We start from the raw sequence: 19,670 nt of genomic DNA on the forward strand, positions 1-19,670 counted from the left end.
ATATATATATCTTCTTCTTCTTCCTAGCTTAAACCCATTTTTATATGGGGTCGCCGTTGTGAATAAGTCGTCTCCATCGATTTCTGTCCTGTGCCTCGTTCTCATTTATACCTTTTAATACCATATCTTCCCCTACACAATCACACCATCTCTTTCTTGGTATTCCCTTCTTCCCTCTACCCCGCACTTCCATTTCCATCGTATGTCTTCCAACATGACGTTCCTTCGTGCGTGTGCGAGTGCGTGTGCTTGTGCATACAGTAGCTAAGAAGAATCCGCCTTTTATATTTATCTTAAGGACTTTGTGTTCTTTTCTTTCTTTAACTGTAGTACAGTGTTTCAAAATATTATCAAGTTTTGAAAGAAAGAATCGTTATACCATCAGTACCTGGATATTGCTTTGTAAAGTGTATAAAATATGCCATCACATAATTACTCTTATTGAGGGAAGAAGAACTACCTCTTTGAACAATTTTGTCCAGGAAATAGGCCTAACTAGGCTTCTTGTATCTGAAATGGACGCTCGCAACAGTAAACCACTAGATCTGTAGGACCTCCAGATATGCTTTGCAATGTGCTATGTCTTAATAGTAATACCTACTTTTCTAGAAACACAGAAAAAAATATTGGAGTCACAGAAATTAAAATATCAAACACTCTTAATGCATAAGTCCAGCACTACAATGTAGATAAATTGTTAAGAGGGAGCCATTACAAGTATGCCAATCTGTATAGTACTTAATGATTCCCCTTAGAACTCTCCTAGGGCTACAGTTAGTTCATTCTTTATTAGGGAAGAATAGACTTAGGTAATAAAAACTGTAATATCATCCAACTGTGTTATCTTGTTAATAAAACGGGCAACCACATTACAAGAAAAAACTGTTATAAGTCACTAGAGTTCTTGGCTTATCAAGACTGTTCTGAACAACTATCATCTACCACTCACTTGAATAGCTTGGAAGATTTCTGGCACATTTCCTTACCAAAGAGTTCATTCTTACAGCTTAGACAACGGTAGCACTGAGTACATTTGAGCAAGGCTGTTAGAAATTCAAAAATATTAACTAGTTTCTGATTATTTCCCATACACATACATATCAGCTATCAGGCCAAGGGTATATGGTGGATTTATAAAACATCTTTCCAGCTACTCTATATTAGAGAGTAACGGAAGGTAAGGCAACAGTCTGTTACAAAGGTAAGCTGCTCTCATACTGTCTTCTTGAAGGAACATACTGGATAATTGCTGTTCATCTGGAAAATTCTTCCTCAAGGTCACAAGCATTTAATTACCCACCCTATCTGAATAAATCAACAATCATTCAACTATCACGTTTGTCTTAACCACTTCCTTCTATTACTTTAGGCGTTATGCGAGCAGATAACTACTGCTTTCATTTATAGTTTTTGAATTTTTTGCTTTCGAGACTCCTAGTCAGTCATGCAGAAGCACACTCACCGTCATAATGTGATTAATGTGATATCTAACACGTAACCTCATTAGCTTCTCGTATCTGTTTGAAATCAGATTTTTCGCTATAGTTCTTACATTGTCAGAATATACCTTCACTTGTATTGATTTCAACTCATGTTTTAATAAGAATTCTGCATTTTTTCATATAAACATAAAATTTCTCAAATAAAACAATGCATGACAAAATCTAATGGGGCTTTAAGTTCTTGTGTTTGTATTCCTTATTCATTTGAACATCAACTTCCTCCTATAATTATTGTTTCAGTAAGAGTATAGTGTAGTTTTCCATTTCATTATCAGAGGTCCAAAGTACCCAAAGTACAAATAGCCTTCTGGTGCAATGTATCCTTATTTTCTTCTCTCACAGGTGGAATGCGTTTAGTTAGGAGGCGTGGATTGGCGTGGCGGGAAGCAGCAAAGAAGGCTGCTCAAGCACAACATACCGCCTCTAACGCAACAAAGGACAAATGGAGTGAGCTCCTGCAACAACTCAAAGAAACCAAACCCTGTGATCATCCTGCCTGTAGAGGAAACCATAAACCAGGCCAACCCCACCAATACGACTATGCACCAATACGGCGGGTAAGAGGAAAGGAAACAATTCAAAAGATGAATGCAAAGTTTATGGTAACATCAACATTCTGTTTAAAGCTTTCTCAGTTATATATTTCATACATGCAGCCGGGAAAATCTTAGGAGAATTAGTTTAATAAAATGTTTTTCTAGCTCTTTTCCATGCCACATCTACATTTTGTTTAACTAATGACAAACTTGAATTTAGTAAGCATAACATTCTAAAATTGCCCTATGATGAAAGGTTTTTAGAAATTCCTAGAATTTTAAAGCTTTTGAAAATAAATGTTTTCAGTAATATTAATGTCAAGAGTTTAGTTATAAAAAAATTCTCCTAAAGATCTTCCCGGCTGCATATATGAAATTCCTTGCAAAAAGTGTGATAAAGTATTATAGCGGCAGCCCGGACCGTTGAGATACAACGAACGAGATACCGACTGTAACCCCTACCGGTATTTAGGAGTAGACTTGTAAACTGTGAAACTGACCGTCTGCCGAAAATATATGGGTGGCTTACTGAACAAGCACCACTAATTGCTCGTTAGATTTTGGGTCTAGATCCAATATACGAGATACCAGATGAAACTAATATATAATATATCTGCAGACTCTACTGATTATAGAATGACCAGTGACAGACATTTTGGAGGGTGGGTTTCCCCCTGACGAGCACTGAAAAGGGGAAAAGGGGGGTTAATTTGGACCTAGATCCAACTTAGGAGATACCGAGTAAAATTTACTCTACAATAGCACTGTACATCCTAGAATACTGTGGTGGTAATGACAGACGTTTTAGTGGGTTACCCCCTGACAGACGCCCCACAACGAGTGGGAGGGGGAGACAGGATCTGCATCCAATATTGGAGATACCAAGTAAAATTTGTACTACAATTGCACTGCACATCCTAGAATGCTGTGATGGTAATGCCAGACATTTTAGAGGGTGGTTACCCCCTGACAGACACCCCACAACGAGTGGGGAGGGGGAGGGGGAGACAGGATCTGCATCTAACATGGAGATACCAAGTAAAATCTGTACTACAATAGTTCTGCACATCCTAGAGTACTGTGGTGGTAATACCAGACATTTTAGTGGGTAGTTACCCCCTGAGAGACACCCCACAACGAGTGGGGGGAGAAGGGGGAAGGGGAGGGGGAGACAGGATCTCCATCCAACATTATAGTACCAAGTAAAATTTGTACTACAATAGCACTGCACTTCCTAGAGTACTGCAGTGGTAATGACAGATATTTTAGTGGGTAGTTACCCCCTGACAGGCACCCCACAACGAGTGGGGGGGAGGGGAAGGGGGAGCCAGGAACTGCATCCAACATTGGAGATACCAAGTAAAATTTGTACTACAATAGCACTGCACATCCTAGAGTACTGTGGTTGTAATGACAGACATTTTGAGGGTGGGTAACCACCCTCAAAATGTCTGTCAGACACCTCACAACGAGTAGGGAGGGGGAGAGGGAGGGGAAAGGGAGGGGGAGAGGGAGGGGGAGACAGGATCTACATCCAACATTGGAGATATAAAGTAAAATTTTTACCACAATAGCACTTCATATCCTAGAATGCTGTGATGGTAATGACAGGCATTTTAGTGGGAGGTTACCCTTTCACAGACATAACCTACGATTGGAAGGGAGAGATGGGACACCTTGAAATATTTCAAAATCTATCATAGGCAATATTAATATTAGAAATATGGTAAGTATCTGAAAATCGTGAGCCTGATAAAATTTAAAAGGCAAAAAATTCAAGAAATATTGTGATGTTTCAGGATAAGAATTACTGCCGGAGTTATTTTTTAAAATTCCTATTGAAGTATGAAATATTTCACTTCATTAATTCCATCACATCTATAAATACTATGTGTGAGACTTCCTAGGCTTGGTCTACTTTCTATAGTTTCACACACACACACACACACACACACACACACACACACACACACATATATATATATATATATATATATATATATACATCTATATATATATATATATAGATAGTATATATATATATATATATATATATATATATATATATATATATATAAATGACCAAAGACGCTATTAAAACGAGAATACTTATCTTACATTTCTTTTTTTAGAAGAACTGAGAGTGGCACCATATGACTGGTTTAATTATTGGCACCATATGACTGGCTTAATTATTCAAAAATGGCTCAGCACACATACTTGTAGCTGTTGCCAATTGTGACCCCCTCCCATTCAGATGAAATACTTTGCGTGAAGTAATAACTCCAAACCAAAGGATAGTGCTAATATTATATATATATAGTATATATATATATATATATATATATATATATATATATATATATAATATATATATATATATATATATATATATATATATACTATATATATATATATTAGCACTATCCTTTGGTTTGGAGTTATTACTTCACGCAAAGTATTTCATCTGAATGGGAGGGGGTCACAATTGGCAACAGCTACAAGTATGTGTGCTGAGCCATTTTTGAATAATTAAGCCAGTCATATGGTGCCAATAATTAAACCAGTCATATGGTGCCACTCTCAGTTCTTCTAAAAAAAGAAATGTAAGATAAGTATTCTCGTTTTAATAGCGTCTTTGGTCATTTTCTTTTCTTGCCTATAGTTAGGACACTGCAGCCATGTCGAGGTTCGTAGCCCAACGTGTCTTACCATAAATGAATTGTTCTTTAGTTGCTGTTGGTCGTGCGGATGAAATGAAATTTTTATCGGATATGGGAATTCGATGATATTAAGACCAAAGTCCCATCAAAAAGAGCCGTTTTAACACCCGCACATTCACAAAGAGATGATGTATCACAACACAAATAATTACTGGCAACGGAAATGTGAATGAATTGTTCAGGATAAGCTAACTATAAAGATTAAAACATTTTCCCCCATTTTATTCCCCCTCCCGAAGTTGACGATCATACAACTTGGAGCTCCTGACTCCCAAATTAAGTTGGCCTATAATATCATGTCAGTTATCTAATAGTCCACTTATTTTCTGTTGCCTCACTCAAATTGATCTGTACACTATCACCAAGTATCAGGTACCATATATATTTTCAGGGAAGAAAATCTAAACTTTAAAATGATACACTGTTTGATGTTTAATGCCAGCCGAGTGCGTTTGTCTCTTGACTTCCCGCCGCACGCACCACAGGTAGCCTATTTAATGTGTTTCAATACATTCTATCGAAGCTGGCTTTGACGACCATTATTCGGCTAATTTTCTCCCTACTAATATTTTTTTCTTTATTTGTTCATTATATCCAGTAGACAGGCACTAACATCATATTATATCCTCACGTCTGTTCAATGCATTTACCATTGTTAATATGATTTATAATGCATCTCCAAAAGTCTAAAAATAAAAATTTGACAACCGAGTGTGCAAATATGTCAGCTGTGTGCAAGGCATAGGGCGTCAATCACTGGAGTAGCGATATCCCTGCCGAGAGTGACTTCGGAAGGCCATATTGAAAGGTCTCGGTCCAGCTCTTAGTACTATATTTTATTACTATTACTTTTTTTAATCTTTATTATTATTATTATTACCAAACCCTAAATACTTACTAAATACTAAACAGTGAATGAACATCCACTCAATTAAAACTTAATGAACACTTACATACTAAACATTTGCTAAACACTAACATTCACTAAACGTTCACTTAAAATTCGCAAAACTTTCACTAAAACCCTAAACACTCACTGAATACTTACACACTAAATATTCACTAAACACTACCATTCACAAGACATTCACTAAACGTTCACTTAACATTCACAAAACATTTACTAAAACCCTTAAGACAAAACATTCACTGAATACTTACACAATAAACATTCAATAACATTCACAAAACATTCACTAAACCCTAAAGACTCAGTAAACATTCACTGAATACTGACACATTAAACAGTCACTAAGCCCTAAACATTCATCAAACACTTACTCATAAACATTCACTAAACGCATACTCACTAACCCTAACAATTCGCTAAACACTGACTCATTAAACATTCACGATAGAAAAATTTGACAATCGCACTAATTTTTCATTTCTCTTGTTTTCTTTACATTAATGCAAGGTGATTATTATTATTTTTTTATTTTTTGGTCTAGTTTGATCTTGTATTTATTCATTATTTTCTTGAGAGAATGGAAATGTTCGAAATAACTTGGTGTGTAGAGATATTGTTTAAAAAACAGAGATCCTCTGTGTCCTTCCTCAGCCAGGTGTATTATGTCTGATGAATTTTACACCAGCCGAAAAAAAATCGACTATAGTAATAACAATATTAATTCATAAAACTGATAATACAAAAATGTATCCATGATTTCATTAGCATGAAAGTCAGTTGAAACCAAAAGAAGGTAGTCCTGCTTCGATAAAACTAACCGAGTAGGCTGTAGAACAATTATTATGATCTGTACCCTGACTATAGCGTATATATTACATATGTATTACTATCTATTTAATGGGTGCGTAACTCTATTTAACAAATGTTATGTACATAGACATTTTACAGCAATAACTCTAATAATGATAAGAACTTATATGCTACTTTATAGTGTCATTCTTCCAACCACCGCTACATTAATTTTCATATCGTAAACAAAGCTAAAGCGAGTAGGGGAGACCGGGGCTAGCTGGCACACTTTTTACAATTTTGGTTATTGCAAATATAAAACAAACTTTTTGCAAAATTCTTACCACCATTGAAAAATATTAACATTCATCTTTATCATACAGCAAAATAATTGTTGTTTGCTTTCAACATAAGATAACAATAAGCTTTAGAAAAAAATAACTTTTCGTGCCACTTGCCCGACGTGGTAAGTTGGCACACATTATGGGGTAAGTTGGCACATTGATAATTAAAAGAAAATTACTGCATTGCATTTAAATCAAATAGCAAAAATACCCTCTGAATTTCCAAAATACAAAATATAAGGCATTAGTATTACTTCAGATCATCATCTAGTTGTAATTGTGGCAGGTGTGAAATAAATCCTCGTCATAGTCTTCATGCTCCCACATGTTACATGCCCTGCACTGGACCCACACTTCTCCTGGCTTACCAAACACAGGCTTTCTTCAGCTGAGCTTTCTTCTGGATCAACAAGAGCAGTTCTTAAACTCTGTATCACGCTGATGACTGATCTGAAGCCCATGTGTCTTTTCGGACATCTCTCAATCTGTTACATAACCACCCGTAAAATCAAAATCTTGAAACAGTCTGTAATTCAAAGTTGAAATTCCATCAATCCTAAACCAATTGAAAACATCAGAATAAGTGACAACTAGAGGTAAAGCCGAGGAAACTTTACCAGGAATCTCACAGATGGGCATACTTGATCCTGGATTACCGGTCATCCACGAATCACATGCCCTGTTAACACATTTCTTCAGATGTCTAAAAACACTAAAATCCAGGGGCTGCAACTTGTGAGAACAATGTGGAGGAAATGATAGGACACTAATCTCATTATCCTTCCAAAAATCCAGAAACAAAACGTAAATTATATAAATAAATAGGCTTACTATTGGTATCAAATAACGTGTGCCAACTTGCCCCATTTATTTTGAGCCAACTTGCCCATCCCTACCATTTGGTACAAAAACGATTACCAGTCCACACCAAGAAGCCTTGAATTAATAATTTTAATGCTATAGAACCTTTAAACCATAAGGAAAACTATGCTATCATTGAAAAGTAATCTTTATGAATGTATAGATGTTATAGCAAATAACAGAAAGATTAAAATATTTACTTACTACCATCAAAATCAAAAATTGTCTCATAAATTCGAGCTCCTACGTTCTGTCTATAGAATTTTGCTGGTAATTGAGGAACCACGTGGCAATTACACAGTATATGTATTAGAGTCATCCTATGGTAAACTTTAAAGTCATGTTGAAGTCAGTTGCTTGCTCGACAAAATAATAATATGACTAAATTATTATGGGCCTACAGATGACTGTTATTTATATGAAACAAATAAATTATTTTTGTGTTAGATCAGCCATCGTCAACCATGGTTCCGTGGAACCTTAGGGTTCCGTGAACGATCGCCAGGTGTTCCGTAAGAATTCATGTTTTATTTAATTATTTGTTAATTAGTAAGTATATTTTCGTTAAACATGGCGTGAGAAATCGTAGTCCTGTAATCTATTTTATCGTAACATATCGTGCGAGATTTTTTCCCTCTGTTTTACTAAAGGTAAATGCTATATATATATATATATATATATATATATATATATATATATATATATATATATATATATATATATATATGTGTGTGTGTGTGTGTGTGGTGTGTGTGTGTGTGTGTGTGTGTGTGTGTGTGTATTGGTGTTCATTGGGATGAAGAAAATTGTCTCAGGGGTTCCTCAAAGTGTCAAAGGTTGGGAAACATATTAGATAAATACAAAGGATATAGAAAGGATAAAAATATTTATTAAATATATCACGATAATGTATAATACGGGTCAATAGTAGCCCACTATACTAATCTAGACATTCATTATCAGGGCTTGCCCTTCCCCCTGCCCACCTGTTAGGGTGTGTCTGTCAGGGGAAAATCATCCACTAAAATGCCTGTCATTACCATCACAGCATTCTAGGATATGAAGTGCTATTGTAGTACAAATTTTACTTGGTATCTCCAATGTTGGATGCAGTTCCTGTCTCCCCCTCCCCCTCCCCACTCATTGTGGGGTGTCGGTCAGGGGGTAACCACCCACTAATATGTCTGGTATTACCATCACAGCATTCTAGGATGTGCAAGTGCTATTGTAGTACAAATATTACTTGGTACTATAATGTTGGATGGAGATCCTGTCTCCCCTCCCCTTCCCCCTTCTCCCCCACTCGTTGTGGGGTGTCTCTCAGGGGGTAACTACCCACTAAAATGTCTGGTATTACCACCACAGTACTCTAGGATTTGTGCAGAACTATTGAATAGTACAGATTTTACTTGGTATCTCCATGTTAGATGCAGATCCTGTCTCCCCCTCCCCCTCCCCACTCGTTGTGGGGTGTCTGTCAGGGGGTAACCACCCTCTAAAATGTCTGGCATTACCATCACAGCATTCTAGGATGTGCAGTGCAATTGTAGTACAAATTTATTTGGTATCTCCAATGTTGGATGCAGATCCTGCCTCCCCCTCCCTACTTGTTGTGGGGCGTCTGTCAGGGGGTAACCACCCACTAAAACGTCTGTCATTACCACCACAGTATTCTAGGATGTGCAGTGCTATTGTAGTGTAAATTTTACTCGGTATCTCCTAAGTTGGATCTAGATCCAATTAACCCCCCCTTTTCAGTGCGTCTGTCAGGGGGAACCCACCCTCCAAAATGTCTGTCACTGGTCATTCTATAATCAGTAGAGTCTGCAGATATATTATATAATAGTTTCATCTGGTATCTCATATATTGGATCTAGACCCAAAATCTAATGAGCAATTAGTGGTGCTTGTTCAGTAAGCCACCCATATATTTTCGGCAGACGGTCAGTTTCACAGTTTACAAGTCTACTCCCAAATACCGGTAGGGGTTACAGTCGGTATCTCGTTCGTTGTATCTCAATGGTCCGGGCTGCCGGTCTATATATTACGGACAAAGCCTGTAAATCTCTTTCACAATGACTCAAACAGCACTAATATCCTGTGAGAACTAGACAAATATCGAATGCATTATTCGTACATATGAGAGATTTAGATCATCCTATTAACTGGAGTCAAGTAAGAGCCTTAATCCCATGTAATGACATAGTTAAAAGGAATATAATTGAATCTTGTTTCATCAAGTCAAATAATGGAAATGTTCTAAATTTAAGTCTTGGTTTATGTAAGCTCAATGCCTTCATAATGAAAAAAGTTGTAGATAAATATAAGCAATAAAATTAATATATTCAACTTTTACATGTTTTGGACTATACGGATACGTTGTAGTTTCTGTTAGAGTTAAATCTACGTTTAAGTTTGTGACTGTGATATCCGATAATCCTGGATTATGTCTTTGATTTTTACCCTTTTTACAATTAACTATCTGGTATTCTTGATGTTTTTGTCCTGATAACTTTCTTTCCAACTGTATTTCATTCGTTCCTTGACAATGTCTTAGTATAGACAAAAGCGCTTGGATTTCTGCCTATAATTTTCCTGTGGTATTCGCGCATTTAATGAAGTCACGTACATCTACTGTGATTTTTTAAGCATATATATATATGTATATATATATATATATATATATATATATATATATATATATATATATATATATGTATATATATATAAATATATATATATATATATATATATATATATATATATAATATATATATATACACATATATATTAATGGCAAATTAATCCACAGACTATCGACGTTAACACGCTATTTGTTGAGAATATGATACAAGCAAAACACATTTTGCATAATTTTGAAAGGGCTCGAGATGCCTTTAACCTATATGCATCTCGTGCCCTTACGAAATTTCTAAGTTTACACTTTTCACATTATATCAGTTTTATCCTGCATTTCAACTCTGCCATCATGACTGAAATATACTGCAAATTGATCACTTGGTGAGGAAGCAGGAAGACAGGTTTATCAGTGCCATTGAAATAGCACATCTTCGTACCTATAGATAGACTATAGGTATGAACATATGCTATTTCAACACCACTGATAAACCTGTCTTGTTGCCACTTCAGCAAGCGATCGATTTGCAGTATATTTCAGTCATGATGGTAGAGTTGAACTGCAGGATAAACTGATATAATGTGAAAAGTATAAACTTAGAAATCCAATAAAAAAAAGTGTGCATAACTTAACTTTGACATTTCCCCTTTGTTTTTATTAGAATTGCAGATAATTTCAAGAATGTCCTCTCAACACGTTTCCTTTACTACTTTGTAATAATCATTCTGATTCATGTCCCACATGGCTGGAAGTTTTTCAAATTCATCAAAGAAAATGTCGGTCTTGAAGCAATTAGTCTCCATTTTGACATGTGGTGCAGGGAAATCCACCCAGTCCATATGATCAGACAATAGTAAAGGGGAGACTCGATTCACACGGATGCTGCGGTGGTTAACAAACCCACTCGGTTGCATGTGAACACCCCTGCGCTTTGTCATTGACTTTGCATCCGAGCGGATTCAACCGCCATGTGTGAACACGGTCTAGAAAGACAAACATAAGGTTGGAATAGTTACTTTTACCATCTGGGTTCCCGGAAGGACGGGGATGAGGAAGAGTTTGTAATAGCGAAACTGGTGGGTGAACAGATGTACGATTACTAGTCTTGTTATTATCACTATTACTATTTTTATCATTATTGTTATTATTTTAACTTCTGAAGAAGGACAACTCCATGGGGGATGAACTCATGATTTCAGATACAATGCAATGTTAGGTTGGGGAAATAGCATAGATATAAAAAGAGAGAAAGAGATCCGCTGTTAGACAGAGAGAGAGAGAGAGAGATGAGGAGAGAGAGAGAGGAGAGAGACGAGGAGAGAGAGAGAGAGAGAGAAGCGTTAAGCAACGGATGTCTTTGTTGTAATAACCCAGACAGGTTTAAGTGTTTATCGTGCCTGTGGCAATTAAAAATTGCATTCGACTGCTTTACGATAGAGCTTAACCTTTGACCTGCCACTGGAACTCAGACACTTCCAGTGACGTCAGTAATCACGCCCAGCAAAGAAGGTAATAAAATTAATTACCACACAAACAGGGTGGTACTATTTGACATCATCATTAGTTACCCACCAAAAAGGAAGACCGGAAGGCGGCAACAGAAAAAGACCACCTACGACTGAAGGTGGAGACATTTTTCTTTAAGGAAATGTCGAAGCAGAAGAAACAGAGAAGCAGAAGGGAGAGAAGCATATTAGCAATGACATGGTGAGGCTGTGTGCCTTACCAGCCGTGAGGATGAAAGGCTTCAAACATTGACGCGTCGTAATATTACAACACTTCAGTACGAACTAAACTTGTATGTCAATTACTGTATATTTTGTTTTGTGTGAATGAAGTAAGAAAAACTTCACTATGTCATTCTAGCATACTGAGACTCTGTCTCTCTGTCTCTCGCTTTTTGGTTGATACATCTCGCCTTTCAATTGTCGCTAAATCTGATACAAGCCTCCTTTACTGCAATTAGATGTGAAGTAATTCTTGTCAACTCTGGTAGCCAGGGAATACCTTATATAAGCAGATTATGTAAAACCTCTAAGAAAATCATAATAAACATTACTTTCAAAAATACCTAAAACTAAAATTTCACTAATATCCATTAGTGAACAATCGTTTCTGCAAGCTAAACTTCTGTTTGAAATTATCGTATTTCAATACAAAGTTTCTCAAATATAAGAGTAAATTAAGGAATCGACTGTTATCAAATATAACAAGTTATGCCTTGGTATTGCGGTACTGTTATCAATTGATTATGGAATGGTGAACGTCCTCCCACCATCAGGGATTCTCAGCATCTTTAGGTGCGGTGTCGTCTGATATTTGATGTATCTTTTTGTCAGAACTACTATGCAAGAAGAGAAAGTATTATCTACATTACCTGTATCATAAAGCACACATTGCAAAAAAATAAAAAAAAATATCTGTGTTTCTACGACACCGAGAGAAGCCAAGCTTTATGTTGTGACTATTATTCCAAACTCTCAAGCCTAACTACTATGTAAATGTTTTTTCTGTGGTTATCACTTTGTTCTGGCTACACAAAACTCTAAATATACATGGCCAAAAAGATGCTAATTGCACCTAATTCTTAAGCAGAGAATTGAGTTACTCCATGAAACAGTTCAAAATAATATGCAATAGTGTATTTTAAAGTACCAATTCCACATTGCCATGGACAAAATGAGCTTTAGGGCATCAAAAAGGTGTTCTTTAACAGTAAAATAATGTTTTTTTTGCAAATAATGGAATTCTCACCATGCCAGTCTGAGCAGCACTTAACACATCAGTTAGCAATGAAGCACACGAAGGCTATTGACAGATGATTAAACTATCTGGATTATCCCTCACTCTTCAGTAAAATCTCTCATTCCATACTTGGCAGCAATCTGCCCAGAGTATGAAAAGAGTTCATGAAAATCACAGGATTGTCATGCTTTCATGTAATACTAACATTTTTTTGCATAGAAAACTTGGTCAACAATTAAAATAATCTCTTCCTCGTGGAGTTCATTCTTTTTTCCAGCCAACCATGTCTCTTTCCATTGCGATATTATCACTTGTAATTACACTAGAACCACTTCTGTCACTCAATCATTGGCCACTGTATAAGAAAGTTATGCCCATGAACATGCAAGGTTTTACATATTACAGTTTCCTTCGCAATTTGCAGGCCCAAGGTCAATGATTGGAGGCTAATAGACCTTGTCTTTTTCCTACATGGTACCCAGGAATGTCTGAAAAAACAGATTTAAATACAGTGTTCCATTCTGAATTATAGGTTGGTCTACGGAAGCTTGTCCATGTGGACTGGTGACTGTAAAATGATCCCTATAATGAGTCTTCTCTACTCAATACTCAATACTCTACGCAGTCTCTCAATACTGTCAGTGAAATACAGGGATACAAGGATGTAGCATAGAGGGTAAAATGGTACCGCATTTCTCCTTCCGCCTTTGTGTCTGTAAACACAGAAGGGTCTCCTTTTACTCAAGTTTGGAGCAAGAGGCGACATGTTTAAGTATTTTGAGAACTTTCATAGGTATCACATTACCCAAGTGCTTTAGCCCTCCACAGGAGAAATATATGCTTGGCAGATATTTCAGGTCCTTTACTCACAGCTAGACACAATCTTGAACAAAAGACTAGAAATTGAAATTCGGCTTCTGTACCCCATCTTTTGTCTCAAAGACTCAGCAGATAAAAAATGCCAAAGATTTCCTAATAAGCAGGTGCTCTTAGAATTCAGTTCATCAAGATGTGTGGCCAAGGAATTTTAATGCCATCCTTTTTTATTTATTTTTTCTTTCAGATGGTTGGCAGAGATTTTAATGACAATTTTTTGTAGCTGCAGAGTTTTGTACACTGCAGTTCTTTAGGCTACATTACCTTGATACCTGATTTTACCCTTGAATCTGACCTTAAGTTTCCTCTGAATGAGCTTCTTGTATTATGTTTCAAATTTTCAAAGCCAAATATGTGCATGAGTTTTACAGTCATAGATCAGTTTAGTCATTTCCTGTATAAAAGCAAACAGAAATCTACTATTTGATACGGCTCTCCTTCAGAATGCAGTGGAAATTTTGTTTAGCTTGAATTTCTCTACAGCAGCAACTAACTATAAAAATGAGAGCCAGGATGATCTGGTCTTTTATCACTTGTGCAGCTTTTCTGGCTTTGTCATCAGACAGCAATTTTATTCACAATATTAGAGGAGCATTTCACTTGTATTTGGTACAAATAAAAATTTTCAAGTTTATTGGGATCTTAATGATACGTACTTTAAGGAAGAATGCATTAAAATTTGTACTGTCATCTGAAAAATCCATTATGCAATGCTTTCAAGGCTATGCTCAGACAATAAAAATAGAATAAGCTTTGTTGCCCTCAGCTGGAATCATCCTTATGCCTGGCGCTCACTCACTATTAAAAGAAATTGCCATCTGAAATCACAGCCATATATTTTCCAATGGAATTTATTCTGTCACATATATTCTTTGTGTTAGATAATAAGCATGTTGATACCTGACATATTTCTGTTTCTCCTTGTCAAAGGAATCGAGAGCATCTGCTGTGCAGAGAGCAGCTGAGCAAGAGGAGGAATTCCGAGGCTTCACCAACCGCCTGCTGGTGGTGTTGGCTCTGCTGCTGGCCGGACTTACTGGAGTGGTGCTTTACAGCCTTCGTCACCCAGATTGCTGCCTTCGTCTTACTCATCTCAACAGTCGTCGTCAGACTGAAACCCTCAATCGCCATGAGTCTTTCATGTGGAAACTCGTCGTTCAGATTTTATCAGTCGCTGGTTTTAACCGACACATCTATATTCGTACCCGTGAATGCATGCAGAATACGTATATTCAAGAACACCTTTTCTATTCTTGTTAACCTGTTGAAGCTAATGGAAAAAAATAGTTGTCAAGTTATGACATTTATAAGTAAGTAGTCTTTTGAGTTACTTGTTCTTCTCATAGATGATTCATGCAAAGTTACTACGGAAGTGGCAGTTATGTTCCCGACTTACTTTCGGATCCGAAGGGGCCTTTTATCTGCCGTTCACCCACCTCTCATTTCCAGTGTTAATAACTCCTGACTGAATGAAAAAAACTCAGATGGAATGCCAGGTTAGAAGTTGTAAGATCATTGAGTAAAAATCAGCAAAGGCCATAAGCGACGCCATCGCTCACGTCCTTCTGGAAGTGCAACGCTCTACTTCTGATGATCACCAGAGATACTCTCAACTGTCTCTTCATTTAGGATTTTCCTCGAAACACCTCTTCAATCAAGATAAAAGGTGAGCTGAGTTAGTATATGAACACATCTCTCCCAATAGAAAATAATGTATTCTCTCTTTACCTCTCTCTCTCTCTCTACACACACACACACACACATACACACACACACACACACGCACACACACACATCCGTCATATTAGCTTCCACCATTTTATCCCCATTCCACATGCAAGGAAACGCCTCTTCCGTGAATGTGAGAACTGAGCAACCAATAACCAACTTTTGACCCATTAGACTTCTCTTTTCTACCACACATTTTGAAAAATCGTGCTTCCCTCTTTGTTCCACCTGCTCTGTGATTTGTCTCTTCTGTTATCCTACCAACACCTTTTGTATTTGCTCGTAAATATTTATGAATCAATTCCCTGTATTTTCCCATCCTCCATGCCAATGTTAATTTCTCAATCTTCCTGGTTTGCCTTTGTCTATATAATCTCGCCCTTGTTAAAATTACTTTCAGTTTTTTTTTCTTACAAACACATTCTTCAGCCAAAACTGCACCAGCTGCAGACTTTAAGAACTCCCAACCCATCCGTGGCCCCTTTCATGTCTCTCTGAAGATGCCCCTTTCCTGACCTTCCTGATTAATTATTGAATCGTAGAAATAGTAAAAAGACATGAAGATAAACTACTCCATTGCCCTAGGCTCATATTTACAGTAAACCAATAACTCTTTCTTATTCTTCTTCTATGTAGTCTACCAGACTCAATATTTTAGTTGGGGTGCCATATTGACCCAAAGGCAGTATATTCTTAATTCTTCTTATAACTCTACCCTACTTCTTGTAGTGTTTTGGAATGCAAATCTCCTTTATGACATTTTTGAAGGCGTTGACCTGTATCAACTCACTACATGATTGGGTTTGTTATTCACGAAATGAAAGCCCTGGTACTTATGAACAGGATGATGAATCCACTGTTGGATACACTGCTACGTTCAGGCAAACACAATACTGCTGTCACACAAAACCTTTTATGTTTAGTGTCTTGTTCTTCATATCATCCCTATCTGGTTTCTTCCTGAAAGATATAAAACAGTAGTTGTTTATGACCAATTTAATTCGTCCATTTGTGTACCTTTGACTCTTTATGGTATCATCCCTGGAAGTAATAATTATTTGACTCATGAAACCTAGTGTTCAAACACGTTTTATCAACCATTCTAGTAACCATCGTAACTATTTTAGTCCATATGACTATATTTTCAGAGTTATTTGCGTCAGCTGATTTTCAAGTGTACATTACGAGAGAGAGCCAAATATTAAAGAAAATTTTGAGTTAGCATACTCAGTAAACGAAGATGAAAAAACTTGAAAGGCTTGAAGGAAACATGGTGAATCTATGAATCAAATGAATCTGAAAAGAAGTATCTTAAAAGAGGATGTCTAGCAAAAGAAATTTGTAGTTCAGCCTTCCATCAATAAGTTACATGTCTCTGGTTCGTTTATTAATCACTTGAGTATTATTTTGCTATGGTTCCTGTATTTTTAAGAATAGGTAACCAGCCATGAGAAATGATTCCCTTTTCAATTTTTTTTTTTGATGAATCAGCAGATGCGTCTAGCCCTATTCACTACAACAGCTGAAAGCCAAACTAAATGTTAAAGGGTGAAAAGGACACAAAAAGCTTAATTTTTCACATTGAACTAACTGTTCTTTATGACTGTTATGTTTTTTCTCATGTTGCAGGAAAGGAGTTCCTCAACCTGTGCGCGTCATAGGCAGTCGTTGGTTGGCACGAAATATTTTCCCTTTGTATTAACACCGTGTGAAGCTATTTCATAAAAAAAGGTGATAATGTAAATCATACAATATGTCCATGAAGTCTGTTTTTATTAATTTCAGACTGCTTTTGTTTTTTGAGTCAATGCAAAAGTCCATCATTCGCTTCATGGTGGAGATGGGGCGACATGAATTTTCATTACTGAACATGAAATCGACAGGCAATTTAATTTTTTATCTCTTGATAGCAAAGGTGATCAAAGTCACTGTCTATCGTTCCTTCTAAATAAGGCTGTGGCTCAAGTCCTGGCTGGTGCAGCAGCATATATGAAATCTAACTCCATGCTGTGTAAGTTTTTCCCAAAGTATCATGAAATCGATACTAAACTTTATTTGTCACCTAATATTTGAGAATATAGAAAGTCACGTGTGCATAAGTAACAAATTATTATATATATATATATATATATATATATATATATATATATATATATATATATATATATATATATATATATATATATAGTATATATATATATATACATATATGTATATATATATATATATATATATATATATATTATATATATATATATGTATAACTATATATATATATATATATATATATATATATATAGATATATATATATATATATATATATAACTATATAACTATATATATGAATAATTATCACATCGAACCGTGATCCATTTATATATCAATTCAAGCTACAAATGTCCTTTAATATCTAAATTCACTTTACCTCCCAAATGATATATTTTCATATATGTACCGAAGGGGAATTTTTAAGTTGATAACAATTTCGTCCCCCCATGGGATCGAACCACCGTCCAGGTGGACGGGGACGAAATCAGGACAGCCAGTGACGCTATCCAATCGGCCAACAGAGACGCTATAAGTTCATATCGATTCTGACCTTACAAATCACCCTCGATCTGGATGCTTTCGTAATTAGAATTCCCCTTCGTAACTATATATATATATATATATATATATATAATATATATATATATATATAGTTATATAGTTATTATATTATATAGTATACATACATATATATATATATATATATATATATATATATATATATATATATATATATATATATATATATATTGTGATAGCTGGTTTTACCACCACACTACATACTAAACATTTATCAAATAGTATTTATCAAGAAAACAGTATTAAGTCAACTATTTGTGGAATAACACAGCGTACAAAGTCAATTCAAGAGAGACAAGAAAATACTCATAGAAATAAAAAATTTTAATACATGATTATCAGACAGAAATAACACCTGAACCTCAATAATACAATAATTAATGAAACTCTCACTCTTAAATTCCTCTAAAATAAAACAATTACACAATTAAATACAATTCATCAATACAAGCATACCATAAAGGGGAGGGGGTCCAAAAAGGAGGAGGTAAAACAAAAGGTAAGAATAACCCACCACATACACTAATTCCTTATGGTTTTAAGATTCCTCAAATAATGAATTAATTTACTCTCCATGTCTGAAGAGTATCTTAGGGTGGCAGGGAAAATTGATCCCAAACAAACTATGGTGGTAGAGAGGTCCCCTTGGCTTATACAATGAACTAAGGGTGCGGTGCACAAATTGAACAATATTTCAGATTTGCAAAGCAAGATTATACAAAGGAAGCTATCCTTTCAATTATCATATATTCCGTTTTTCCACTTTAACCATGCTAAACAAATTAAAATGCCAATTTCCCAGCATGTATTTCTGAGCTCTTAGAATTTGTAGCCCTGAATTTTTAGAAGATGAATTGAAAATTATTGAAACAATAGGAGATTCATTATGTACCCTCCATATTTTTTGGAACTTTCTAAAAATAAGCAAGAAAGACATAACAATCTAACCAGTATGAACAAAGAACTTAAGAATATTCTCTGCTTATCATTTCATCCTAATTTCATTACTGCTGTACTCATTTTAAAAACTATTGATATGAACTTAGTATTCAAATATGATAATATTTTGAGAAATAAACCAATTAAAAATAGCCCACCTAATTCAAACATTATAGAAATTTTGAAAGGAATAAAAAATGTAATGCTCACAGCACAAATATGCCATTTCAAGAAGCTTAACGATGATGGCATTGTGGATCACTGGCTTAACACAGGCAATGGCAATTACTGGAATAAGGCATCGACGCGTCGAAGTGACCGAAAGGTAAATGGAATCTGTTGGTGTCCATTTTTATTGAAACCACGTCCACGAGGAATATAAATCTCAACCCTTGATTAGCTCTTGATCCACTTTCCTTGTCTTTTTTGCTTGAAGAAACTCTGCTAAGA

The 19,670-nt window shown here is 35.8% G+C and overlaps 2 protein-coding genes and 1 long non-coding RNA gene across 5 annotated transcripts in view; 2 read left to right on the forward strand and 1 right to left on the reverse strand.

The window, feature by feature from the left end:
- The window catches only part of LOC135217296 (uncharacterized), a 317,399-nt gene that overhangs the window by 247,180 nt on the left and 50,549 nt on the right, over positions 1-19,670 (reverse strand). The window lies entirely within an intron of this gene.
- LOC135217544 (uncharacterized) lies at positions 1,849-14,983 on the forward strand (the record flags this gene model as incomplete). The annotated part of the gene is made up of 2 exons (XM_064253512.1): positions 1,849-2,059; positions 14,855-14,983. Coding segments are annotated over exons 1-2 (339 nt in total), but the record flags the coding sequence as incomplete, so codon positions are not given.
- The window catches only part of LOC135217269 (uncharacterized), a 33,053-nt gene continuing 28,370 nt past the window's right edge, over positions 14,988-19,670 (forward strand). The window contains exon 1 of the long non-coding RNA XR_010315093.1: positions 14,988-15,590. This is a non-coding gene — a long non-coding RNA (uncharacterized LOC135217269). The remainder of the gene's footprint in view (positions 15,591-19,670) is intronic.

Source organism: Macrobrachium nipponense, chromosome 7 (assembly GCF_015104395.2).
Source record: "Macrobrachium nipponense isolate FS-2020 chromosome 7, ASM1510439v2, whole genome shotgun sequence".
NCBI classification, from domain to species: Eukaryota; Metazoa; Arthropoda; class Malacostraca; order Decapoda; family Palaemonidae; genus Macrobrachium; species Macrobrachium nipponense.